General features: G+C 35.6%; 3 protein-coding genes across 12 annotated transcripts in view; 2 read left to right on the top strand and 1 right to left on the bottom strand.

Moving 5' to 3' along the window:
- The window catches only part of TRIM23 (tripartite motif containing 23), a 40,800-nt gene extending 32,377 nt beyond the window's left edge, over nucleotides 1-8,423 (bottom strand). For 4 of the 7 annotated variants that reach the window (XR_005068901.1, XR_005068900.1, XM_037062850.1 and 1 more), the window contains exons 1-2: nucleotides 8,267-8,422; nucleotides 3,618-3,780 (exon numbers count right to left, since the gene is read on the bottom strand). Coding sequence is in view for 4 of the 7 variants with exons in the window: in XM_037062850.1 (XP_036918745.1) it covers nucleotides 3,618-3,780; nucleotides 8,267-8,347 (244 nt within the window). In the remaining 3 variants the exon portion in view is untranslated. Of the gene's footprint in view, nucleotides 1-3,617; nucleotides 3,781-8,086; nucleotides 8,228-8,266 lie in introns of those variants that run through there. The other 3 variants (XM_037062852.1, XM_037062853.1, XM_037062854.1) reach the window with 2 other exon arrangements.
- A 591-nt stretch (nucleotides 8,424-9,014) lies between these two features.
- The window catches only part of TRAPPC13 (trafficking protein particle complex subunit 13), a 38,346-nt gene continuing 20,947 nt past the window's right edge, over nucleotides 9,015-26,413 (top strand). For all 4 annotated transcript variants that reach the window (XM_037062859.1, XM_037062858.1, XM_037062857.1 and 1 more), the window contains exons 1-4: nucleotides 9,015-9,104; nucleotides 21,597-21,665; nucleotides 22,235-22,334; nucleotides 24,348-24,432. In XM_037062859.1, coding sequence (XP_036918754.1) covers nucleotides 9,059-9,104; nucleotides 21,597-21,665; nucleotides 22,235-22,334; nucleotides 24,348-24,432 — 300 coding nt within the window. In that variant the 5' untranslated portion in view covers nucleotides 9,015-9,058. The remainder of the gene's footprint in view (nucleotides 9,105-21,596; nucleotides 21,666-22,234; nucleotides 22,335-24,347; nucleotides 24,433-26,413) is intronic.
- Nucleotides 9,018-14,634, top strand: SHLD3 (shieldin complex subunit 3). Its single transcript, XM_037062862.1, has 2 exons — nucleotides 9,018-9,104; nucleotides 13,699-14,634. Exon 2 carries the CDS (start codon nucleotides 13,816-13,818, stop codon nucleotides 14,572-14,574), a length of 759 nt encoding a protein of 252 aa, XP_036918757.1. The 5' UTR covers nucleotides 9,018-9,104; nucleotides 13,699-13,815; the 3' UTR covers nucleotides 14,575-14,634.

The following is a 26,413-nucleotide window of genomic DNA, read 5'->3' as shown; positions in this document are numbered from 1 at the left end:
TAAATTTTACTATATATTCTAAAATAAGTGCTTTGAAAATTTACATTGCAACTCAGGATCATATATCATATACATATAACGGAAACAAAAATTTCACATATCAATATTCACCCTTACAGTGTGCAACACACTGATGTTTTTAGGTCTGTTTCTTAAAATTCTGTTACAACCAATTAAATTGATTTCATGACCACAAATAAGCTATGACTCATGTTTGAAAACTCCTGTACAGAAGATACACTTAACCTAAAATAACTCCATTTCTAAGTAAATTGGAGGTAGACGAGCTAAAGATAATCTTTTCTCCACCCCTCATCTAACCTAGAACCCCACAGTAGTCCCTAACTACATAAACTCCTTCTCACACAGATACACTACAGCACGATAACGCTCCCTTCTAGCTAGGTAAGACTCTAGGCACATCTGAATACGGAACAATGCTTCTTTTCCCCAGAACTGGCCATCAAAGGCCAGGCGAGTAAGCATATATGCATGCGAACACATTCTCATTCTCTCATTCAATCTCCCTCCCTCCCTCTTTCTCACAATCACCATTGTTTGTCTGTCTGTCTGTCTGTCTCTCTTCCTGACCTATAAATAAAAGCCAGATCCTTCAGCAGTCTATTATATTTGTTATGGTGAGCTTTTTTTTTTTAAAGATTTTTATTTATTTATTTTTAGAAAGGGGGAAGGAAGGAGAAAGAGAGAGAGAGAAACATCACTGTCTAGTTGACTCTTGCCCACCCAGTACTAGGGATCTGGCAAACAACCTAGGCATGTACCCTGACTGGGAATCAAACCTGTGACCCTTTGTTTAGCAGGCTGGCACTCAGTCCATTGAGCCACACCAGCCAGGGCATGTTATGGTTAGCTTTTATGCAACAACTACCACCTGACACATAACTGCCACCTAATATATAGTCACTTGATAAATGCATATATGAAAGAATGATGGGGTCACCAGCTGCAAGATTCCTCTTCCTCTTGACCTATCTAGAAAGAGAGAAAAAAAGAAAGGAAAGGAGAAAGGAAGAGAAGGGAAGGAAAAGAAGAGAAAGAAAACAAAAGAAACCATTTCTTGTTGTGGTTCTCAAAAAAAATTCTAATGAGGCTAAATATCTTGAGAGTTCTCTTTCATGACCTCCCTTCCCAAGAACCTCTATGCAGCTGATGCAGCATTTCGCCCCCAACCGTGTTACCCAACAAGGCTTTCTCCTTAATTGCTTCAATTTTTCACACGTTCTATAACAATCTGACTTGTATCTACTTTATTTATAAAGGGTTAAGAAGTATACTGAGTCCTTTATGTAAAAGTATTATATTGACAGATTTCCAAATATTGTTACTATATAATGAACATATACACATAAAGTCCTAGCAGTATCTAGTATATCACTAATACTTATGTAACTGTCAAAATAACTCTAAAATCTCAATGACTTAAAAAAAACAAAGATTTACTTTTTGTTCATGCAGCATATTGGGTTGGGGAAGACAAGAAAGGTGTTTCCTCCTGCCTGTGATCAGGGCCATGGACCACTGAGTCTCTAATCACCTGGGCCACCTCACTGTAGTAGGGAGAAGAATTTACTGTAAACCACCATAAACCCTTTCTTAACAGCTCTGTCTGGAATTTTATACTTCATCCTATTCATATTTCACTGGTTAAAAGGAAATCGCACAGCTATACCTAATTATAAGAGAGTAGGGAAGTATAACTACCATGTGGACAGAAGAGAAGAACCAGAAATACTGCTGAAATGCACTGATAACTACCACAAACAACTATTAATATTCTTCTTGGACTAGACAATAATTCTGATTCTCTCATACTAATAGTAATTATCTTCTCTAAAGGAGGAATTATAAATGATTTTTCTTCTTTATACTTTTACAAATTTTCAAATGTTCTGCAATCCATACATAATTTTTACGGCACAATTAAAAATATATTTTAAAAAATAATGACATGAAACTAGCAAGGGTCACTAACACATATTCCACAGGTTAAAAATCACAGTAAAAATCTAACCTACAAGCTATACTAATTACAATCTATGTCTAAGACAGAGTTACTAGTTTGTTTTTTCTAATGTTGATATGGTAGCACTCATGTTTAATTTCAACCTAGAATATAACTAAATTTCTTGTTATAAATTTCTAAAATTCTCTGTCACAAATATCTAGTTTAGTTAAACAGTGAGGGGAATAACAACCCACACTGTGGTATTTATATAAGGAAGGTACAGTGCCCTCAAAAAGGTAGAAGGATCCACTTACAAAACATATTTCTTTTTTAAAATATTTTTTAAATTTAATTATTGTTCAAGTACAGTTTTCCATCCCCCACTCCCATCCCAGCCCACCCCGCCGTGTTCCCCACCTCCCTCCCATTTCCACCCCCCTTAGTTGTTCTCCACGTGTCCTTTGTCCTTCTGTGACAAAACATATTTCTGAAATGTATATTTCTAGTAAAAGGCAAAAGATTTATGCAATCTGAAGAGAAACCAGAGTATAAAAAATGTATATCTAAATAAATATTTCTAGATAGTTATCTATAAATATGGTATGATAAATATATATCTTACAGAATAAAAGGTCAAATAAAAGAATGTTGAAATACAAATACCTCTCCCTTTGCCCTTATTATTTTTTGGATAATAGTGAGTTAATATCATTTATAATAATGATGCTAATGAACACTGTCCTATATTAGTTCTCTGGCAAATGGACATACTACATATTTATTTAAATCAAAGATTACTAAAACCTTCAGAAACCTACTCATTTCTTAAAGGAAACATTTGTAATCATGTTTCTTAGCATTTTAAAACTTTCCAGTCTAAAAATGTATGTATTCTATGGGTATTCTTGCTTTCCCTTTTGGAATATAAATTATTTTGAATGTGTTCCACTTTACATAAGGTATGACATAAAAACAGCCTTAAAACAGTGCTACTGACCTGAAAAACAACAACAAATTTATTTATTTTGAAGAAAATTCTGTTATCAAAAGAGTACACTTACAGAACTTATGTTTATAAAATAACTTAAAATGTTAATGTTAGTATTCCCAAATCTGGCTTCCCACAGTAGGAATTCATTTTGAAATATATACAGCAAGGTTTGAAAAGTATGCATAAACTAAGAAGAAAAAGCAAGACCTTTAAACTTATATAAACAGAAAACAAGTAGTCATCACAAGCTAAAAACACTTTTGTTTCTGATACCAGGAAATAAAAACATGCCGACACTCAAATTACTTAAGTGTATTTTCATTATTGCCCTATTAATTTATTAAGGAAACACTTATTGTATTAATGGCTTCAGGCAAATGAATTTTCTTATTTCTTTGAATAAGGTTAGCATGTTTTCTCACGGTATCTTAAAACTCTTCAAATATAAGTAAGTATTTAACGTAAACATCTCAGAAGACAAAATAAAATTAGTACTAAAGAGTGAGCTAGTTTTACTCACAAGACTACTGGCCTTAATAAAAACTGAATCCTTCTGAGAGTTATACATTTTTAAAGATCAAGTAGAAAGAATTTCTTTCTATGACATTACATTCCATGAACAATTTTAAACCCTCAACATATACATATACATTTTCCTACCTAGGTCTGTTACTTGTCGATCAAAAGGGCAACGGATTGCTCTTCCGTGAAGAGGCAGGCGGGTGAGACAGTCATGACAGACCGTGTGGCCACAAAGCAGAAGGCGAGGAACTTTGTCTCCTTGCAAAGAAAATACATCTTCACAAACTCCACACTCCAGCACCTAATATTTGGAAAGGAAACATGTGGTCGTTAAGTGATTTTAAAAGCATACACAGTTTAGTTTTTTAAAAAAGCTGATTTAATATATTGAATAAATCTTGTGAAATTGCTCTATTCTTCTCTGAAAAAATAACTGTCTAGATTGTAAAATTTTAAATCACCTTTTATCATTTCATCTAACAGCTCCTACCAAAATTAAATCAGAGTGAACTTCCTTGAAATGTTAAGTGTTAGAAACTAAAAATATGTTGTAAATTAACATCATCTTTATATTTAAAAAATTGTGATTTGATTAGTTATATCTGATCTGTAACAATATATCATTATCCCAGACATGGGTTACTAAAGAATTTCTCAGCAATTAACCTCCAAAACATCATCAATTTGAACAAAATACTTTGAAATATGTGTGAGGATGACAATTTATCCTTCTTGATAGTAGAGAACATGTTAATACTGTAAGTAATTGGGAACTATCTTCCAGTATCCATTTACATCATATAATGTAAAGGCAAGAAAGCAATCACCTTAGACTTCAATTTCAATTCCTTGTTCTCAATTAATAAACTGCCGTTGGGTTAGAAAATATTTTGTCTGTTACAGGTACATGACTTGCCCAAGGCCATGTAGTCAATCAAAAGAAAGGAGACAGAATCAGCATATTCTGATTCCTAAACCCATGAGTTTATGTTTTATAGTTAGTCAACAGACTGTATTATATCAATGAAAGATTTTTGGTACTTTTATTTCTCAACATATCTGAAGTTTTTCACCATTTTACTTAAGAAAAATATCCACACTGAGCTGTTAAATTGTACTGCAAACTCCTGTGCCTTCTATCCATGACCTGCCACGATCTGGTCTCTGTCCTATTGCTTCATTCCCACCCCCTTTCAGACGGTATTCTCCAGCTGAATCAAACATCTTATAGTCCCCAGAACATGACAAACTGTTTTAGCTGCTTTCTTTCTGCCAATGCTGAGGATATAGCTAAACAGACACTTTTTTAGTGAGTCCTTTTTTATATTAATAAACCAACAAATTCCTAAACACCAAATCTCTCAGGACTACCCACAGCTCAGTCTAACTGAAATGACCACAGTATCCTTGGGGCCCCTAAGTGCCATGATTAAGCGTCTATCTTAACATCCAATTAATACCTTTATTGGCTTTCTAACCTGTCTTTACTGTCAGAACAAAGAGCCCTCAGAAACAGAGTATTCCAAATACCAATACCAATGGGCTTATATAAATAAAGTACAACAACAACAAAATTTAACCAGTTTGGCCAACCATCATCCCCAACAAATACAATACACACGGTAAAAACAGAAAACCCAGAGTAGAAATCAGACTTAATCCATTAAAATTTGAATCTTAACTGCAATTATTTTGGATGTGCTGCTTGAAATGCAAACATCTTTCACTGTAAATAAATAATTTATAATTGGTTTGCATCCCAGTAAGATTCAAAAAAGTTTAAAGGTAACACACGCTCACAAAAAAAGGAAATGAAAACAGCCTTTTCTTTAAATATATGAAAAGATGTCCAATTTCATTCAAAACACTGAAATGCAATTAAAACTACACCAGTATACCTTTTTCCAGATTCAATAAAAAAAGCTGAAAACAGTTCTGGCTGGTGCAGCTCCATTGTGGATTGAGTGTGGGCCTGTGAACCAAGGGGTCACCGATTTGATTCCCAGTCAGGGCACAGGCCTGGGTTGCAGGCCAGGTGCCCAGTTGGGGGAGCATATGAGGCAACCACACATTGACGTTTCTCTCCCTCTGGTTCTCCATTCCTTCCCCTCTCTTTAAAAATAAATAAATAAAATCTTAAATTTTAAAAAAAGGTCGATAACTTTGCGCTGCTTAAAGTGTGAGAGAGCATCTCTCTCATACATTACTGATTGCTGTAAAATGTTCTACTGACTGATACAGCTTCTCCTCTAGGAGGCAATTTGACAATGATGATAAAAAGTTAGAATAGCTCATCAATTCTTTCAGAAATTTATCCTGAAAGGATAAATTTATCCTATATGTTAATCCTTATAGTACCATTTACATTAGAAAAAGATTGTAAACAAAGTACCCATCAACCTAAGAATGGAAAGAAACTATGATATATTCATGTACTGCAAAACTATGTTGTCTAGCAAGGAAGAGTTAGGGTATAGCTGCACATAAGCTAAATATAGTATACACACACACTTCAATTTATCCTGTGTCTTTTTAGTGCAGAAGAAAACTTTCACTAAACATCAAATTTCATGAAGTACACAGAAGACATTCACCATAGAATTAGATATTATAAATAAATGCAAGACTTTTTACAAATGTTCTCACTAATGTGACACAATAAATTTTACTTGTTTATGACAATAAACTCCAAAGAAGCAAAGTAAAACTGTACTTAGTTCATTCATATCTTATAACTCTGATCTTATTATTGCAAGATCAGAGTTATAAGATATGAATTAACAAGATAAAAAATTTATACAGCTACTACAGTATTTTTCAAAAAGCACTAGTAAAATTCCACTGATTAGTAAACTAAATACAGGTCCAAAAATAAAGTTACTAAGCTATTTTGCATCAACTTAGTAAATAACAGAGTAAGGCATTCTTGCTTCAGTATTTATGAATAGGAATTTTGGCTAACAATATAAGATAAAGTAAGTCCTAGAGAAGAGAACAACTCTTAATTTCATACACTTCACAAATATGCCTAAGAGGACTTCATTACATGTACTTATTACATGCAAATCAAATTTTAATTAATCAGTCCATATTTTAAAAGGATGAAGGCGGCTCACTATTCAAAAGAAACTTCCTTGATTCTTTTCCAAATGTAAGTAATTTCATAATTTCAGATTTTTATCTTTGTTCTTCTAATGAAAAAAACAAAACCACGTCATCATCAACTTGTTCATTAAAAAAGAGGCCATTTTACATAATATTGGCATTATTATACTTCAACTCTTACCTTCCCATTAATACTCTTGCTTTCATCTATGCAAATGACAATGGCTTTTTAAAATTTATGCCACCACACTTCTTCCCATTACAGTGTTAGGTTCTTGCCAAAAAGGACCGACCATCCTACTGCACAGCTCAGGCACATTTTACAGGTAAAGATGGAAATGAGCCAAATGAGCCTCTAACACATCACACTGCGTACTGCAACAAACTGGAGTTAACAACAGGCTTTGGTGGATTCTGAGATTTTAAGGCAAACAGGCTACCAAAGTAGTTACAGCAATAACATTCACTCCAAATACCACCTCTTAATTCAAATTAGTTTACAAAATAATCTTCAGATATTCTCTTAGGGAAAACATAATTCAATAAACAAAATCTCAACTATAGAGCATGCCGGATAATAAAAGGCATGATAACAGACATGCTGTGTATTTTCAGCATAACTTCATTAATGTATAAAGGTCCGATGAATCAACAACCATCAACACTGATTGCTAATGCAGTTATGAGCAGAAATGCATTACTTATTGTCCTATAAAACCAACAAGTAAAAAATCATAGGTGGCTATTATTAAATTTTAAAAATACTTCAGATATTATCTGGTCCAGTGGTTCTCAGACATGGTTGCACTTTAAAATCACTTCTAGGGATGTAAAAAAATATACTGATGTCAATCAGAACTGGGTAAAAGGGCTGCATCAGTAGCAGTTCGGGTTTTGGGAGGTTTTCGTTTTTTTCTCTTTGTTTATTTGTTTGCTTTTAAGTCCTCAGTGATTCTAACATGTAGCCAGGAATGAGAATTATCAATATCTCAGATTACATATAATCCTAAAGGTATTCTATACATCATTATGATCAGTTCTCTTTCAAATTTTTCCATATATATAGTGGAAGGCAAAAATGAATTTCACGTGTATTTTAGTTGATTTTTAAGCAAAGACATACTGGAGCATTTACACAGGGTAGAATTTGTAATTTCAAGCATACAGCCATTCATAGACCTTGGTGGAGACTTCTTTGAGTGCTGACAAACTATACTACTAAAAAAGGAGGCGGCCGATCACCCAATAGTTGATGTCTTGTCATAGTAAAAAGCAAACTTTAAGCCGATCATCCCTGGCTCTGTTAACCTAAACCTTAGTTTCCTTACCCCTAAAACGGGAATTAACATCTACCTCATCAGCAGATATTAACGAGTTAAAATATCTGATTTAGTACCTGATGATAATAACGGCTTGATTTAATAATATGGTAATTAATGCCTGTTGAGTTTAACTAAAAGCAGAACACCTGGGGAAGAATAGCCCAAGTCACTCTCACAGACCTATAACCTCCTTTTCACAAATGTCCAGTCGCGGACAGGATGGCAAGGCTTATAGAGCCGAGGGGCCCAGAGGCCGCGCATCCTGGCCCAAGAATCCGGGGCCGCGGCGCTGCAGCCAGATCCCCGGGATGAACCGAAGAGAGGCCAATGGTGGAAAACATAGAACGCAAGGTCCCTCACCTTCACCACGGCTGTACCCCGGCTGCCCTGACGGCCACTGTCCAGCCCCGTTCCAGGCTTGCTTACAACCAGGGCAGCCATCCTAGTAGGAGCGGCGCCACAGCAGGAGCTAAGGAACTTCAATAGAGGGGCGGGGTAGCTAGAGCCTCCTACCCAGGGGCCTCGGCTCCCGCCGCTGGCGCACAGGCGCAATACGACGCGGGGGTGGTAAGGGCTGTCCCCAAGAGTTCCTCGGTCCTCGCGCCCGTCACTAGCTGTTCGGCTGTACAGCGTTGCACGTGGCGCTCTGTTATTTTTATTGTTATCAAGGAGTCTGCAACTGATGGAAAGAATAAAGTTAAGGGAAAAAAAGAAGCTAAAACGTAAATAAAGTTTGCGGATGAAACTCGCGCTCTCGTAACGAGATATCGTCCCCAGTTTCGAAAGGAGGGACTACATCTCCCTGCATGCAACGCGGCTTTTGGTATAAACTACAGATCCCAAGTCCCACATCAGTATCGCTGGCTCCAGCGTCGCGCTTTTAGAGAACCAGAGTTCGCGCCGGTTGCGTTGTGATATTGCGGCTGGAAAGCTGAGTGTTTTATGCGGTGGCCTTGATAAAAAGATGTTGGGTCCGTAAAGGACGTGGTAAGAAGAGAATTTAAGACACCACCGGAAGGGAGAAACTATGGAGTGTGTTTGACAGTTCGTCTCTCCTAAAGTGCGGGGTTTTTTTGGTTTTTTTTGTTCTCTTCCGAGCTGGATTGAACCTGTTCAGACCCCGTAGGCATTGGGTCTAAAGTGCTGGTCAAAATGGAAGTGAATCCCCCCAAACAGGAGCACCTGCTGGCCCTGAAAGGTAAACTTTTGCTACCGTGACTCCCCTTAATCTGTTTTCTCCCCTTCTGTCGCTAGTTCTCCAACCCTTTGCCATACAGACTTGTTCTCTGGGATGTAGGCCTCGCCCTTCTTACAATTCTCATTGCTCGGCCTGCTACTCTGTTCCTTGGCGCCGAGCTACAGGAAGCAATTTCGATTTTTTGATGGTTTAGGTTTGAGACCTTTTCTCTAGAACGGATTAGATGGATACCTGGTAAATCACTCACTCAGTTACATGGTGCCTCTGCAGTCACCAGGCCCCTTTTAGCTGCAGAAGGTGACGTCTCCACCCTACCCGAGGAGAGCTCGGTGGACCAAGGAAGGCGACAGCCGATATCTGAAGTGATGTTCCTGTTTGTCTCTTGTCTCTTCATGCGGCACTAAGTTACCAGGTTTCCGCTTCGTCTGTAAAATTAGCCCTGTATTGTACAAGAGCAGTGTCAGAGATCCAGAAATGCTTAGTACTAACAAATAATTTAGGTTTGTTAAAGTCTACTGTAGTTTTCTTCAAAATATTGCATATATGGGAAAATTCATGTCAACTTTTATTTTCTGTACACAGCAATACATTTGAGTATGTTTGATAATTAGATCATTAGGAAAATATAGGGTAGAGAATTTTCAAGAATTCCGATTTGTGTTCTGAAAAACTTTAATTTTAAATGCTTTCAGCTTTATATCATCTGTTTTTCTGTACCCCAAATGCACTTTTTATTTCTTGGATGCTCTGCTATGTAGTTACCAATACCGTCTTGGAATGAACTGAGAAAATGCTCAGCAGACATTTGAATTCAGTTACATTGCACCTACTCCCTTGTCATATCCATTTTTTAAAAATATATTTTATTGATTATACCATTACAGTTGTTCTATTCCCCCCTTCATTCCCCTCCACCCTCACACTCCCTCCCCCACCATTCTCCCCCCCTTAGTTTATAACCACGTGTCTCAGGTTCTTTAGATTCTATATTTCCCCCACTATTCTCACCCTCCCCCCTATTTTCTACCTACCATCTATGCTATTTTCTGTGCCTTCTTCCCCCTTCTCCTCCTCCCACCCCCCTGTTTCTAACCCTCCATGTGTTCTTCATTTTTATGGTTCCACTCCTGATCTAGCTGTCCTCTTCGTTTGCTTTTGTTTTAGGTGTGGTTGTTAATAACTGTGACTTTGCTGTCCTTTCACTGTTCATATTTTTCATCTTCTTTTTCTTATATAAGTCCCTTTAGCATTTCATATAATAAGGGCTTGGTGATGATGAACTCCTTGAACTTGACCTTATCTGAGAAGCACTTTATCTGTCCTTCCATTCTAAATGAAAGTTTTGCTGGATAAAGCAATCTTGGCTGTAGGTCTTTGGATTTCATGACTTGGAATACTTCTTTCCAGCCCCTTCTTGCCTGTAAGGTCTCTTTTGAGAAATCCGCTGACAGTCTGATGGGTACTCCTTTGTAGGTGACTGTCCCCTTATCCCTTGCTGCTTCTAGGATTCTCTCCTTCATTTTGGTCTTGGCTAATGTAATTATGATGTGCCTTGGTGTGTTCCTTCTTGGGTCCAACTTCTTTGGCACTCTCTGAGCTTCCTGGATTTCCTGGAAGTCTATTTCCTTTGCCAGACTGGGGAAGTTCTCCTTTATTATTTGTTCAAATAAGTTTTCCACTCGTGGCTGTTTCTTTCCCCCTTCTGGTACCCCTATAATCCGGATGTTGGAACGTTTAAAGATGTCCTGGAGGTTCCTAAGCCTCTCCTCTTTTTTTTGAATTCTCATTTCTTCATTCCTTTCTGGTCGGATGTTTCGTTCTTCCTTCTGGTCCATTCCATTGATTTGAGTCCCAGTTTCCTTTCCATCGCTATTGGTTTCCTGGATATCTCCCTTCATTTCAATTAGTTTAGCCTTCATATGTTCCTCTAATTTGTGACTATAATCTACCAATTCTGTGAGCATCCTGATAAATAGTGTCTTGAATTGTGCTTCTGAGAGGCTGGCAATTTCTTGGTCACTTAGAGTTATTGGCTCTGGGACTTTGAGTTCTTGCACCATCTTTTGGGCTGTTCGTGCCTGTTCCGTAGCAGGATCGGAGCCCTAAAGTGTTCGCTAGAGCAGGGCAACTAAGTCGCTGGGTTGTGATGCTGTATGTGGGGGCGGGGTCAAAGAGGGACAATGGCTTCCCGCCTGCCACCGTGGCCCCCACCAGCACCGCAGCCACTATCTTCACCAGGCCCACGTGTTTCGTTCCACTGCACTCGAGTGTGCCACCCCCAGCAGCCCTCCACCACTGGGTTCGCCCCCTGGGGCCTGCGTGGTCCGTCTCACTGTGCGCGAATGTGCGACTGCGGTCAGTCTGCCCCACACCCCGACTGGTTCCGGGCTGCCTGCGCGCCTAGGTCGGGGGATCTGTCCTGCCCAACCCAGCTTCGCTGCTGGCTCACCTCTCTTACCATCCCCGTTGAACGGTTCGTAGTTGTCAGACTTCCGTATAATTCCGTTTTCTGGTCTTTGGGTGTGTCCTAGATCTCCAAACCTTTGTTGTGTTCAAACTTGGTTGTGGGAGAAGGCACAGTGTTTCCACCTATGCCTCCATCTTGGCGGAAGTCTGTCGTACCCATTTTGAGGGGCCTTCCCTGCCCTCAGCTTAGCTATGGTGTAGGCAGCAAACATTCCAGATGCTCACCAGTCCCATTTGTAACATAAAATCATACTGGTTGACAGGCCTGTCCCTGACTGTAGAATTAAGGAAGTGCAATATTAAGCATTGTACAAAAGAACCAGTCAACTTAGCTTGAGCACATGATCTGGACTGAAATGGGTTATTCCTGAAGAAAAAGAAGAAAAGGAACCGTCATGGTTTTTGCCTTTCAACTTCACATCAAGTATGTGGGATGGAGTTTAACTCTCAGAAGTTAAGAAACTTACCATGATCACAAAGGTAGTAAGTGATAGAGGCACTTTTCAACACAAGACCTTCCTCCATCTTTCCAAGACACCATGTTGTATCCTAATGCAGGAAATAGACATCATTCCCTTATTAACTACTTTAATAGGAATTTAGACCAGTCGTATTGGATGGGAATTTGCGACAGTTCTGTTAGCTGTTAGGTGTGATTTTATACAAATTAGAAGCTGTTAAACACAGTAAAATTTCAGTGATATGGAGGCTAATTGCCACTGGGAATTTTTAGTTCTCTACTCTTTATTTTACAAAGCAGGAGATAATTTGGGCAAGTATTTTAGCAGCCTCAAAGGACAAGTGCTTTGACAGTCACTAGTAGTTCCAGCTTTGTTAAAGCTCCTTGGTATTATTCTCCCCCATTGTCCTAGTTAATCAAGATTTTACAGACTTTAATTTTACTGATGGTGGATACTAAATACATTTCTTTCTAAATAAATCACTTTCTTAGATATGTAAAATACTATGGAAATTGCAACTTCAGTATCTCTGGAGTACAACACGGAATAATTTCAACAAACTGAAAGAATTCTCAGTGCCATACCTTATGTGAATGTATAAGGGAAAAATAAAAGTATTAATTCTTGAAAGAATATAGTATCTATATTTAGATCCATATTAAAAATTAGAGATATCAAGAATCACAGTTGTTTATGAGTTGAAGAATTGTCAAATCTGCTAGTGGACGTTAATAGGTGAAATAATCATTATGAGATTAATTCTTTAGACTTGTCAGAATCAGTGCTCAAATGAGTACTGTGACATCATGCCAGGATTCTCATTACTATTATCCTGACAGTGGGAGAACCCTCATCAACTAGTTCTTTGATGATTTTAGGGACAAGAGATTCAACCTTTTTTTTTTTTTTTTTCAGTGAAAGACTGCATTATGGCTTTTGGACCTGGTTAGGAAACCTAACTTTTGCAGATCCTGGAAGGCCCATGCTTGAGTCTGTGTACTGTATGCTAGAACTTATTATCAATGCTTAATTTGAGCCAATTTGAGGACTTCTGTGTTCTAAGAAGAAAAAAAAAGTAAGGGTCTAGCCTTCTTGTTTCTCCTCCAAATTGGAATTCAGGAGCCATGGTATTAAGGTCTTGATACTGCTTAAGTGTCCCAGTTATGCAGAGAAGACTCTCACAAAACCAGTCCCTAGCCTTGTTAAAATGCAAAGTTAACCTATTTTTAGTTTTTTATTGTTTACTACTGAGATGTCTCAAAATTTTAAGTATTACCTCATTTTTGTTAGTTATCTTATATGAAAACTAGTATTCTATCTTATATGAAACCAATATTTTAAGAATCACAAATTTTTCTGTTTCTTATATATTAAGATTATTATTGCCTAATATGTTAATATCATTACTTCCAATTCCTGTATTATCTATTGAGCTAAACACTTTGTCTACTAGCATTTTTATGCTAGAAGTGATTTTATAGGGCATCTAATCTAGATCCCTTATTTTGATGAGAGAGAAAATATTTCCAGTTTTGTGGATTACATTCACATTTACCTATAGCACTTTGGTAAAATAGTATATTGGGAATGGTTTTTGTTTTCTTCCTGCCTATTTGTATGTAGGCTGTCCCTACCATATCTTATTCTTTGCAATACTTCCACTTTAGGTCCTGTTTTCCTCTGATTTGGAAAAAGACAGTCTTATAATTATAAATTACAATCTAGCTCTGAGGAGCTCAGCTACGAAATATTCTCTGCATAATGAGTAACTGGATTACTGCAGAATGACTACAGAAGTAATATTACATTACCGACCATGTGAGAGTGATCCTACGCAACTGCTAAAAAGTGCAGAGAAAGCAATTCAGGACTTTGCTACACGTCCACTATTGAGATTTATTCCTTGGTTTCCACATGATGGGTCCAAACTTCCACTCAAACCTAAAAGATCACCACCTGTGATTTCTGAAGAGGCAGCTGAAGATGTGAAACAATACTTGACCAATTCAGAACATGATGTTAAATCACAGAGTTATGATTGCACAGTAGCTCTATTGGAGTTTCAGCCTAATTTGAAAGAAAAGAAGCATTTAATCCACTTACACACACAGAATGAGCAGCCTGCTTTCACTGGAAATCTGGATAAACAGTCAGAAAAAGGAAAACTGCACAAGAAGAGGTCTTGGAGTGTTTCACTTCCCAGCAGAAATTGTACTGAAAATATTTTTCCTTTGTCTAAAAAATTGCAAGATAGTTTAAAGGCACTAAATTTACACTCATTTTATAGAGCAAGATGGACAATAGAACACACTACTTGTAATGACCAAACTCTGGAAGACATTTGGGTAAAACTCAATCAAATTATCAGGCACAATGAACTTCCGTCTTGTAATGCTACCATTCAGAGACACTTAGGCCAAATATGGGTGTTCTGTGATATTATGTACTGTGAATATGTGGGAAATCTCCTTAAAGGACGATTAGCTCTTACTGGGAAAATAAATTTATTTGTCCGTAAATATGGTGTTATTTTTAGTATGTAAGGAATTCCACTGATTGTCAAAAAGAAAAATATTCTCAATAAACAGAATATACTGAAATAGTGACATGAATAAAATTTTTACTTTTTAAAATTTTAATGACTGAATTTTTAAAAATTTGAACCATTGCTAGTGTAGTCCATTTATTCTTTTTTTTAAAGATTTTATTTATTTATTTTTAGAGAGAGTAGACGGGAAGGAGAAAGAGGGAGAGAAACATCAATGCATGGTTGCTTTTCACATGCCCCCCACTGTGGATCTGACCCACGACCCAGGCATGTGCCCTAACTGGGAATTGAACCCTTTGGTTCACAGGCCTGTGCTCAATCCACTGAGCTACATCAGCCAGGATCATGTGACTTATTTTATTCTTAACATTGTGAAAAATAATTGTGTAGTAATATGTGTTCAGGTTGTGTACCAGGAATAAATAACTACCAGGTGAATTTATCGGTTTGTCATTTAAGTCAGGAACTTTCTGTGTTCCACTTTTAACAGCCATCTTTTAAATGAATTGTGATAAATTATTATTTATGCTGAATTTAGAGGTAACATATTCCTTTTCTAATTTTTCAGTGGCTGAATTAGATATTCCTATGAATTACAGTGAATAATTTGGATTTGGATGAATCCTTAAAATCTAATTTTATAGTATTTTTTTCTTTATTTGTCCAAAGTGTAGTAATTTTTTACAAATAAAACTATTGGGTTGGCCAAAAAGTTCATCTTTTTCTGTAAGATGATTACAGTAGTGCTAGTCTTTAGCTTAATTTGGAACAATTTTGTTAGATTGTACTGTGACAGCTGTCATATCAGTAAGTTCTATGCATTTAACAAAAAACTTACCAAAATCAGAGAATTTTTGTGTAGCCATTTTAATATTGAAGATGGAAGAAAATACATAGTTTCTGGCACATTAGGTTTATTGTTTCAAGAAAGGTAAACGCACAACCAAAATGTTTTTGGTTGTGCCAAAAACAATTTGTGCAGTGTATGGAGAAGGTGCTGTGACTGATTGAAAGTGTCAAAAGTGGTTTGCGAAGTTTTGTGCTGGAGATTTCTCATTGGACAACACTCTGTGGTTGAGTAGACCAGTTGAAGTTGACAGTGATGAAATCCAGACATTAATTGAGGACAGTCAACTTTCTACCACACAGGATCTAGCTGACATACTCAAAATATCCAAATCTATAACATTATTGGTGAAAAGTAAAGAATGTATCTTTTACAGAAACCGTGTGGATTTTTTGGTCAATCCAGTAAAGCCCGTTCTAGTGGGACTGCTATTCAAGTAACATGCATGTAGTTCAAATTTGGAAATCAGCACAAATCCAGCTGATGTTTCTAAAGATACGTAAGGCAGTAGTTTGTTATTTTAAAACAAAGGTGAAAATGTATAATATGACTGTGATCATGTATCCTTAAGGCTCTATAACCTGTTTTGAAATGAAGTATCAAATGTGATAAGAAATAAAGTTTTCTTTATTCTAATACAAGTAATTCCATCTTAATGACCATTAATACTAATTATTAGTAGACTGGTTCTTGGAGTCATTGTTGGTTCCCTATAACCAAGGTGTTATAAATTGGGTTTACACATCATCTCATAAAAATAATCGAAGTGACTATAGAATGAGTTTTATAAAAGCATGTATTTAATTAAAAAATTTAAATGCTGTCTGTGAGCTAGGTACTACAATGTTGTAGGAGAGGAGACAAACAGGAACCCTGCCCTCACAGAGCTTACTTGGAGTTAAAAGTAGTAAAACCAAATCCCTGAAAAGTATTAGTAAGACTGTACTCATTAGCAAGTCAGAGATATGTTTGCCTTGTGTCGCAGCGCCTGGCATGGGAGGGGCTCCGTGATGCATGGTAAATGTGCCCTTTGCAGGGATTCTTCGCAGGCTGATGTTGCTTAAAATCTGAGGAGTCTACTAATTTTTAACTGAAGAAAATCTTTTCCAGTTGGGTTTAACTCTATCCAAACATTGTTTTAACTATTTTTAGAACCATTTTATTGTCACAAGACTGCTATTTAGAAAATAATCATCATGCACATGAATGCTTCCAGACTTTAAATGAAAAATCAGCTGGTGTAGAGGGAGTTTCCAAGGTAACTTCTTCAGTAGTGACTTCTTTCGTTCATTAATCTTACTTTTCAACTTAGACTGCTGGAGAAAGATGAAGTTACTCAGTGTTGCCAGCAAGCTTGTGAATAATAGTTAATTGGGCAAAAAATAAATGATGAATTTAATTTTTATTATTCAGGTCTTATTTACTGTTAGGTTGCTAATCAAGGGTTAAAAAGTAGGTACTCTTAAGACTTAGACACAGTACTATTTTTCTGTGATAGTTTTATTATTTTAAAATGATTGTACACAGAGCTGAAAATACAAGGTAAAGTCAGGGATTGTGAGATTCTTATAAAGGATAACTTTTTAATCCAAGAATTACACATTAAAAAGAGCTTACCTGTCTTCATACCTGGCAGATTTAAATTTTTCTAATTTTTGCTTTCTAACCCTTTGAGAAACAATGAAAAGGTAATTCAGAACTGGGAAACTGAAGGTTAAGTTTTATTGTAGATATTGCCATGATCTTAAGGGGAGATCAATTTCTCTTCTTCCTAGGTAGTACTTAAGAAGTAATCAAGGAATTTGGAATCCATGGCTACTTTGAGTATTTAGAACCTTAGGACTCAGGATTCTATCTCAAGCTAATAGGAGGGCTCAGCAGTATTTCCACATTCCACTGTTAACATAGACTTGGAACTAAATTGAGGAAACAAAGAAGTGTACAGGAAGGTGTATCTGTCAGGGCATTTGGTAAAATGCCATCAGTGATAACTCCAGGGAAGCACCATAATTCTATTTTTCCCGGATTACCCATCTACCTTCAAATAAATGTTAAGTCATATTAAAAGAAAAAAGGTGAGGTGAGCATCATATGAATTTAACTTCATTTGCCAATTTATCAAATAACTTAGGGGCCACTTTTTGAAAAATTCCAAGATGAGCTACTGCATAATGATTCACTTTGACTTAATTGGCACAAAATGTTCAATATTAATTCAAAATTCGGAAACTTGTGTACCTTCAGGGACTAGATAGGTAAGACTGTAGAATGTTGCAAGGGGGCTCTGAACCTAAAGAAAATTCTACTTAATTTTTGTTTTTAATGCAGTGGTAAAGCAAAATTTACATGCAAGTTAGACTAGGCCCAGTTTATCACATTGTAATCTCAGGCCTGTCTTTAATTTAATTAAATTTTATAATTTAATAAAATTAAATTTAATAATTTAAAAAGTTTTTATATAATATTTAGATGAAACCTGAATTTCATAAGTAAATGAAATGTCTTTTGTGAGTTCCATTGAAAATATCTCTACACATGGCATTATGTGAATATTGACACTCAACTAAAAATCATTGTTTTTTGCCTCTAATTTTTTGGCTAAAAACCTACTTTAACATTCTAGGCTGGATACAAAATTACTGTTAACAACCAGTGCTTTATTACAGTTCCTAATCCTTGCTTTGGTTGGCATTAGCTCTTTTCCAACTAAAATGTGTAATTTTTGAGGTCCATTATTTACTGTAAGGCAGTGAACACTAAGTTTTAAATGTGTATTTGATGTGGGCATACTTTGGATTGTCTTTCAAGGAATGAGATAGTTTCATATTAACATTGGTTTTCTCATTTTTTATTTAAGAATGCAAGTATAGCCCTGGCTGGTTTAGCTCAGTGGATTGAGTGCAGCCTGTGAACCAAACGGTCACCAGTTTGATTCACAGTCAGAGCACATGCCTGGGTTGCGAGCCAGGTCCCCATTGGGGCCATGTGAGAGGCAACCACACATTGATGTTTTTCTCTTTCTCCCTCTCTTCCCCTCTCTCTATAAATAAATAAAATCTTTTTTAAAAAAGAATGCAAGTATGACAAATTGCACTGTGTTGTAATTTGAGTTCACAAGATAGTATTTCTTACTAGCTGCTACACCCTCTGTTAATTTTTACCATCTTGAAAAAAATGAAGAAAACATACTTTAAATGCCAGCTTGGGATCTTTTTATTTTTTAAATAATTTTTAAATTTTTTTGGTTGCATTTGACATTCAATGTTAGTTTCTGGTGTACAGCGTAATGATTAGACACATAACTAAGTGGGATCTTTTTATATCTTGAATAAGGAGTTGTTCTTTACCCACTTCCTACTGTCTCTTCCCCCTAGAAAAAGCACATGATCAGAAAAAACTAAACTTTACAGGACTTTTGTACATAATGGAAATTTGAGTATGTGGTTGGCTCTACATTTGGGTGAACTTGATGACAATATAAAAAGAGAGTGTTTCAGGGTTCCATTGAGAGTCTGTTTCCTCTTCATTTAAGATGTGGTTTCTTCTGAACTGAAAATAATGGGGAAGAAACAACACCAACTGGTGTTTGTAGTGAGCTTAGAGTCTTAGATAGTGAGAGAAACAGTCCTGTGTATTTTCAGAGCACCTTCTTATCCCCTTCATAGTGTACATAAGTATAATTTGTTTTTCCCAGTTAAAAATAAAAGTAGGGTCAGAAACACCTTTTCAACTACATCCCCCACCCCCTCACCCACCACATGTACACACACATTGTTGATCTCTAGCTGGTTAATGCTGTTTGAGATAAGGTCCTACTTTGAAGTCAATGGAATGTTTTTTGATGAGGCATGACATTCCAGGTTCGTGACCTGTATTTATAATTAGTAATATAGAGAATTACTTTTGAACAGTGAAATCATCTGGGTTCAAATCTAGTTCTGCCATCTATCTGCTATATAAACTTTTATATGCCAATTAACTTCTCCAGGCATATTCTTATCTATAAAAATGGGATAAGGATCATACCAGCCTTGTAGAAGAGTCATGAGAATTAAATGTGTTAATATTTGAGCCCTGGCTGATGTGGCTCAGTGGATTGAGCACCAGCCTGTGAACCAGAGGGTGGTCAGTTTGATTCCCAGTTGGCACATGCCTGGGTTGCCAACCAGGTCCCTCAGTTAGGGGCATGTGAGAGGCAGCCATACACTGATGTTTCTCTCCTTTTTCCCTCTCCCTCCCTCCCCTCTCTCTAAGAAAGTAAGTAAAATTTTAAAAAGTAATAAATATGTTAATACTTGAGAAGTATTTTGCACAATAGCACTACTAATACTTAGTAAATATTAAATATACTTCTGAAATTTTAAGGTTAACAATTTCAGAAGCCATATGTTTAATGCAACATTGTTTACTGGTCTCAGTTCAAATTTACATCTTCAAAGTAATGCCAGTTACTTGAGGACTTTCGTGAGGTGCTAATTCTTTCATTCAGCAAAGATCTACAGACTATAGTATGTGCCAAAACCTGTATCAAATGCGGAGGCCACAATACTGAACATAATACATAAGAGTCTAAACTCCATGGAGTTTGGATAGGAGTACTACGAATAAGTACATACAGTTCATGGTAAATGCAAAGTGCTATGAGACAAACAGGGTAACCTGTTACTGCTTTTCTGAAAATGGTAACATTTAAACAGATCAGGATGAGAAGAAAGGCACACTAAACTTGATATGAATCATAGCTAATTAATTAGTGATTAGGTGGTAGATTTTCACATATGTGAATGAATACCACTTATATTGTGAATTGACCATTTAGGTCTATAGTCTTTAAAGCTTTTTGGTTTTGATTTCAATGAACATTTTTAATAGAGTATAAAGAAATAGTCTTCCGTGACTCATATTTCTGAAATATTTTATTTTTGTTCATTTTTGTTATTTTTATGTTGTCAAATGTCAGTGTTTAGAAATAATTGAAATATATATTTAAAGATTTTATTTATCTTTAGAGGAGAAGGGAAAGAGAGAAGGAGAGAAATATCAATGTGTGGTTGCCTCTCGTGTGTCCCCTGCTGGGACTGGCCTGCAACCCAGGCATGTGCCCTGACTGGGAATTAACTAAGATCCTTTGGTTCGCAGGCCCATGCTCAATCCACTGAGCTACACCAGCCAGGGTGTAATATATATATTTTTAATTAAAATGTCCTAGCTTTGCTAGACTAAATTCAATACCTACTATTTCCATTTTCTATGTCTTAATTTTTGTCTGTTGATCCATAATCAATTTATTTGATATTTGAAATGAATTTATTAATTAAATTTTATTTTCCTCAGATAGCTAACCATTTGTCTTAGATAATGTTGATTTTTTTTGTTTGCTGTATCCTAATAATTTTTAAAACTATCTAGTATATGTATCTGTATGGTCTTCAATTAATAAGTCAATTAGTTGATTGTGGATTTAAATGTTTTAATATATGGTAGATCCAGTTCTTCATTTTTTCCCATTTATTTTCTTATTTTCATTTATTTACTTTTGTAGACAAACGAGGCACATTCTGCCATACTGCAAGAACACATCCAAGTTTTGGTTGGAATTATGCAAACCTGTACATTAACTGATATTTTTGTAATTTTTACACAGAATTAATATTATTTAAAGAGCCACTTACTGAACTTCCAGTGGCCAGTAATTATAATCAAGGGATAAAGCACACAAAAGATCTTTTTGGCATACATATTGTTTCATATGTAAAGTGGTATATATTTTCCTGTCAAGCTGATTTTTATTAATATTTTGTTGACATTGTTTACAGTGAAGTTACTTAGAATTTTTTAAAGTCTTGTTCTCCTAATATACCTTAAAGCTTTAAAATTATTTTTAGTTTTTCTATAATAAGATATATTATATTTGTATTTAGTTTTTACAGTTCATTGGGTTGTAAAAAATACAAAATTATTATTTTATATATAAAATCCTTTCATATTTTAGCATTTTTAATAAAATATTGCTGTATAATAATCTTAGGAAATATCTAATATTTAGATTAGGAAGTATTTGGTTGTATTTTAGTATGAAATTGATGAATGCCATATATGCAACTTGAGAGTAATAGTCAAAACAGTATTAACATTTTATTTTTCTTTTCTTTTTTCATCTTAATTCACAGTAATGCGACTGACTAAGCCCACGTTATTCACCAATATTCCAGTAACATGTGAAGAGAAAGACTTACCCGGTATGGCACATAGTGTATTTTACTTGCACAGAGAGAACTAAGTTGAACCTTGATTGCCTCTGTTACCTTGTAATAAGCCTAGCCTTGCCAGCTTTATGCTCTTTGCAGCTTTCTTTGTTCCCTGTTTTTGTACCATGAGTGTGGTGGCCATCTCAGTAACAGGTCTTACTCATAATCTCTAAGGTCAAGGTACTATTAAAATCCCATGGCAACAAGAGACTTTTATTGTAGTTTTAATAATAGTACATTCATAGTCTTGATACTATAAAAATTACATTTATCTTCAAATATTCCATCAATGTATGTATTGCCATTCCTTTTATTTGAAATCATTGCCACTTTCTATATATAGCGTGACCTATATTTTCCTTTGTTTCTAAAGTTCGTTCTCTGTGAAACCAGAACTTTTTGACGTTCACTACTTGCATAGAAGATTAGCTATCAGATTTTTTAAATGTAACTTTTGTAGAGATCACTTTTTTGAAAAGATCTCTCTCCCAGATATTTCTCTGTTTAAGTAATCTTATTTACAAGGAAGAGGTTAGAATTTTATTTTTCTCTTTCAATAGGAGATCTCTTTAACCAGCTCATGCGAGATGACCCTTCAACTGTAAATGGTGCAGAAATTTTAATGTTGGGAGAAATGTTGACTTTACCACAGAATTTTGGGTAAGAATGACACAGTCATATAAACAGAAAAAATATAATAAAAATTAAATTGAAAAAAAACAGAAATACAGCAGTACCATAAAGCCATTACAAATATAGTTTTCAAAAAATAACTATGGGCTGGAAAAATGCTCATGATACATTTAAGTGCTAAAAAAAGCTTTATCAAAATTATACTATGTGATTCTTTTTTTTTTTAAAGTATAAGATATATATGGTTAAGAAAAATATGATCTACCAAAATATTAATAGTGGTTCCTCAGGTGATAAAATTTTAACTTTCTCCTTTAGATCTTATCATACAGAATCAAGCAAAAGTAAGTTTACAACTGTTTGAATGGAAAATAATAATAAAATAAGTAATAAGTAATAATAGAGGAGTAAACTTTGATTCACATACTCACAAGTGTAAACCTACTTTTGCCCCACCCTGTATTTTTTTAATTTAAATTATTTTATTGTTCAGTTACAGTTATTGTATTTTCTCCCTTCCCCCTCCAAAGCCACCTCCCTCCCTTGCTTCTACCCTCCCCGCACCCTGTATTTTTTAATGTCCATGGATTCCTTTTATTTTAACTGATTCAATATAAATGTCTTTCAGAAGTAACTCTTATTCAGCTTTGCAGTCCTCTCCCAACATATGTTATCAGACTTGTCGACTCATTAGGAACTCTTAAACTTTTTTTAAAAAGATTTTATTTATTTATCTTACGAGAGGAAGGGAAGGAGAGAAGGAGAGAAATATCAATGTATGGTTGCCTCTCGTGAGTCCCCTGCTGGGAACTGGCCTGCAACCCAGGCATGTGCCCTGACTGGGAATCGAACCGCGATTGTGTGGTTCGCAGGCCCGTGGAACTCTAAACTTTTTTATTCCTCCTCTTGCTCTGAGCTATTTTCTTATTCTAGATGGTTATTGAAGTTGATGCCCCTGGTTCCATTCTGTTTCCAAGTGAGAGAATTTGGCACCAAAAGGAATTTTTCAAGTTTTTTTGAAAGGTTTACAAAATGTGGTCATTGACTAGTATCTTGAAAACTTGGAAATATATTCATGTTAAAAATATACTTTATAAAATATATATATGAAGTAAAGCCACTAGTCATTATTTTTTATTAGACTAACAGGAAAATCAAACAAATTGATAAAAAGTATTCTGAGATCAGTTACTTGGGTTTTCTTTAGTTTCAAGTCATATGTTATTTCAAAAATTGTCTTTTTCCATCTTCTTCAGTAGCAAATCTTAAGACTCTTAACATGGACCTGATTTCAGTGACTTATTCCTAAGGAGACTGACAGTTTATGCAGTAGTTGTGGGCCATGATATATAGGGACACAAATAATGCCCCTTCTTTATTACAGAATCTTTTATTACAAAACCATAAGCGTATAATTCTATCCACACCCAAGCACATCATACGTTTTAGATGAAATGTTAAAATTAAACTATAAGTTATTACACCCACATCACTACCCTACCAACCATACTCAAGCAGGTGTTATTGCTGCTGGACCGTGTATTTCACGTTTTCTAAATATTATTTCACTTATAAATGGAATCTAATGAACAAAATAAACTAATGAGCAAAACAGAACCAGAGACATATGAATCTGGAATAGACTGACAATTGTAACAGTGGAAGAGGGACGCAGAGACTGATTAGAAGAAGGTGGAGGGATTAGTCAAAGAACGTACATGAACGACCCATGGTCATGGACAATGGGGTTGGGATTGACTATGGCAGTGGGGGGGTAGGCTGAGTGGAGGGGGGAAATTGGGGCAACTGTAACAGCATGAACAATAAAATACTTTTTAAAAAAATTAGTACTTTGAATTGCACTAGTTAATGAAAGAGTAGCCTAGTGTAAACAAGGAATGTTGAAGCTGTATTTACCTGATCTTGATTGTTTAATGATTTTTTTCTCCATTTGAAGTTCTCAGTGGTGCTCACATAGAATATTTGTGGTAGAGCTTGAATTGATTTCTAACTAAAATTTTATTTTATTTTATTTCACAGGAACATATTTTTGGGAGAGACCTTTTCCAGTTATATCAGTGTTCATAATGATAGCAATCAAGTTGTAAAAGATATATTGGTAAAAGTAAGTGGCATTTTTGTTTGGGATATATTTTTTAAAACAACTTTTATGGTTTTTAATTAAAATGCATGCTTGATACAACACTTTTTGTCATTAACGACAAACAATGATTGAACACCTACAGGTATAGGATAGTAAGCCAAGCACAAAATCATTTTTATTATCCTCAGAGGTTGTGGATTCAGTTCCAGATCAGGGCATGTTTGAGAGGCAGCTAATTAATGTTTCTCACTTGCATGGATGTTTCTCTCCCTGTTTTTTTCCTTATCTTCCCCTCTTTGTAAAAATAAAATCAAATAAAAGACAGTGGGCAGTCAGTGGAGACTTTTAAGCAGGGGTATTTAGACTGTGTTGGTAGACCTAATTGTCTACCAACAAATATTGTATGGGATGCTCTGTAGGAAGTAGACTAGTTGGAAGATTTTTGCAGTCATTTAAAAATTGAGAGATAGAATATGCTAACTCAGTTAAACAACCTGGAATTTATTTACATAGAGAAAGGGCATAAAGTAAGTAAAAATTGCCTTGGCTGGTGTGGCTCAGTGGATTGAGCACCAGGCTGCAAACCCAAAGGGTCTCTGGTTCTATTCCCAGTCAGGGCACATGCCTGGGTTGCAGTCTGGGTTCCCAGCTGGGGACCTGGGACAGGCAACCACAAATTGATGTTTCTCTTCCTTTCTTTCTCCCTCCCTTCCCCTTTCTCTAAAAATAAATAAATAAAATCTTTTTAAAAAGAAAGAAAGTAAAAATTTACTGTATGTGAGAAAGAAATTTTTGTAAAAGCTGTCTTCAGGTGGTACATTTTAGGGCACCTAGAGCATTACCAAAAGGGAAGTCCAATGAAGATGACTTTGAAAATGATCAATTATTAGAATTAAAATGGCCCTCAGAGAACAAATATTCCAAATTTCCTATCAGAAATTGAATGCAAATTTTGTCATACTATTATTGATGGGGTTTCTTTCATTACATCAAGGGTTGGCAAACTACTTAATCTGTGGGCCAGATTTGGTCCATTGCCTGTTTTTATAAGACTTTTGAGTTAAGAATGGTTTTTATATTTTCAAATGGTTGTAAAGAAACATCAACTTATTTTGTGCTGTAAAAAGTCTATGAAATTCAAATTTCAGTGTTCATACATAAAGTTTTTGACACAGCCACACTCATTCGTTTCTGTATTATCTGTGGCATATGTCAAGGCTACCATGACTACATTTTGTAGTTACGACAGAGACTGTGTGACATGCAAAGTCTAAATTATTTGCTGCCTGACCTTTTAAAGTTTACCAGCCTCTGCCTTAGGTTATGAAAAGGCCAGACTTTCAGAACTTGAAAATTATATACCTTTTTCCTGGCATACAGTTGGCATTCAGTAAATATTCATTTTATTTTTAAAAGATGAGTAAGTCAACCAAGGGATATAATTTAAGATGTCAGTATTAAAAATAAGAGCATAGGATTCCTATTATAAAATATAAATTTATACTTCTTTTGATTTTATTTAGTATTAATTTCTATGAAGGCAGTGGTGTTTGAAATAACAACAGGAGCTAATATTGATTGAACAGTGCAATGCCTACCAAGAATCTTCTTAGTTTCAAATAGATATTTAGATGATGTACACATAAACCATTTTTCATATCATAATCACTTATGATGATATAGGGACCACAGCATGATATTGGCCCGTAATTTTCCTTTTCATGTTTTCTTTTATCAAGTTTTAGGTATCAATATTATGATTGCTTAATAAAAGATTGAAGAAATTTCCCTCATTTTTAATGCTTTGGAGAAATATATGGAGCATTTGGACTATCTGGTCCTTAAAGGACTTGTAGAATTCTCCTGTGTAATCATATGGGCTGGTACTGTTTTGTGGGGGGAGTTACTTGACAGCATTTTTCACTTTTGTCCCAAGGAGATTAGTCTGTGTAAGCTTTCTATCTCTAATGGTGTAAATTTTGTAAAACTCTTTTATTCTAGG

The sequence above is a fragment of the Sturnira hondurensis genome, unplaced genomic scaffold, assembly GCF_014824575.4.
Source record: "Sturnira hondurensis isolate 20B ecotype Veracruz unplaced genomic scaffold, ASM1482457v3 Scaffold0014384, whole genome shotgun sequence".
Lineage (NCBI taxonomy): Eukaryota > Metazoa > Chordata > Mammalia > Chiroptera > Phyllostomidae > Sturnira > Sturnira hondurensis.
Note: the sequence above shows the minus strand (reverse complement) of the source record. Positions and strands in the feature narration are given on the sequence as shown.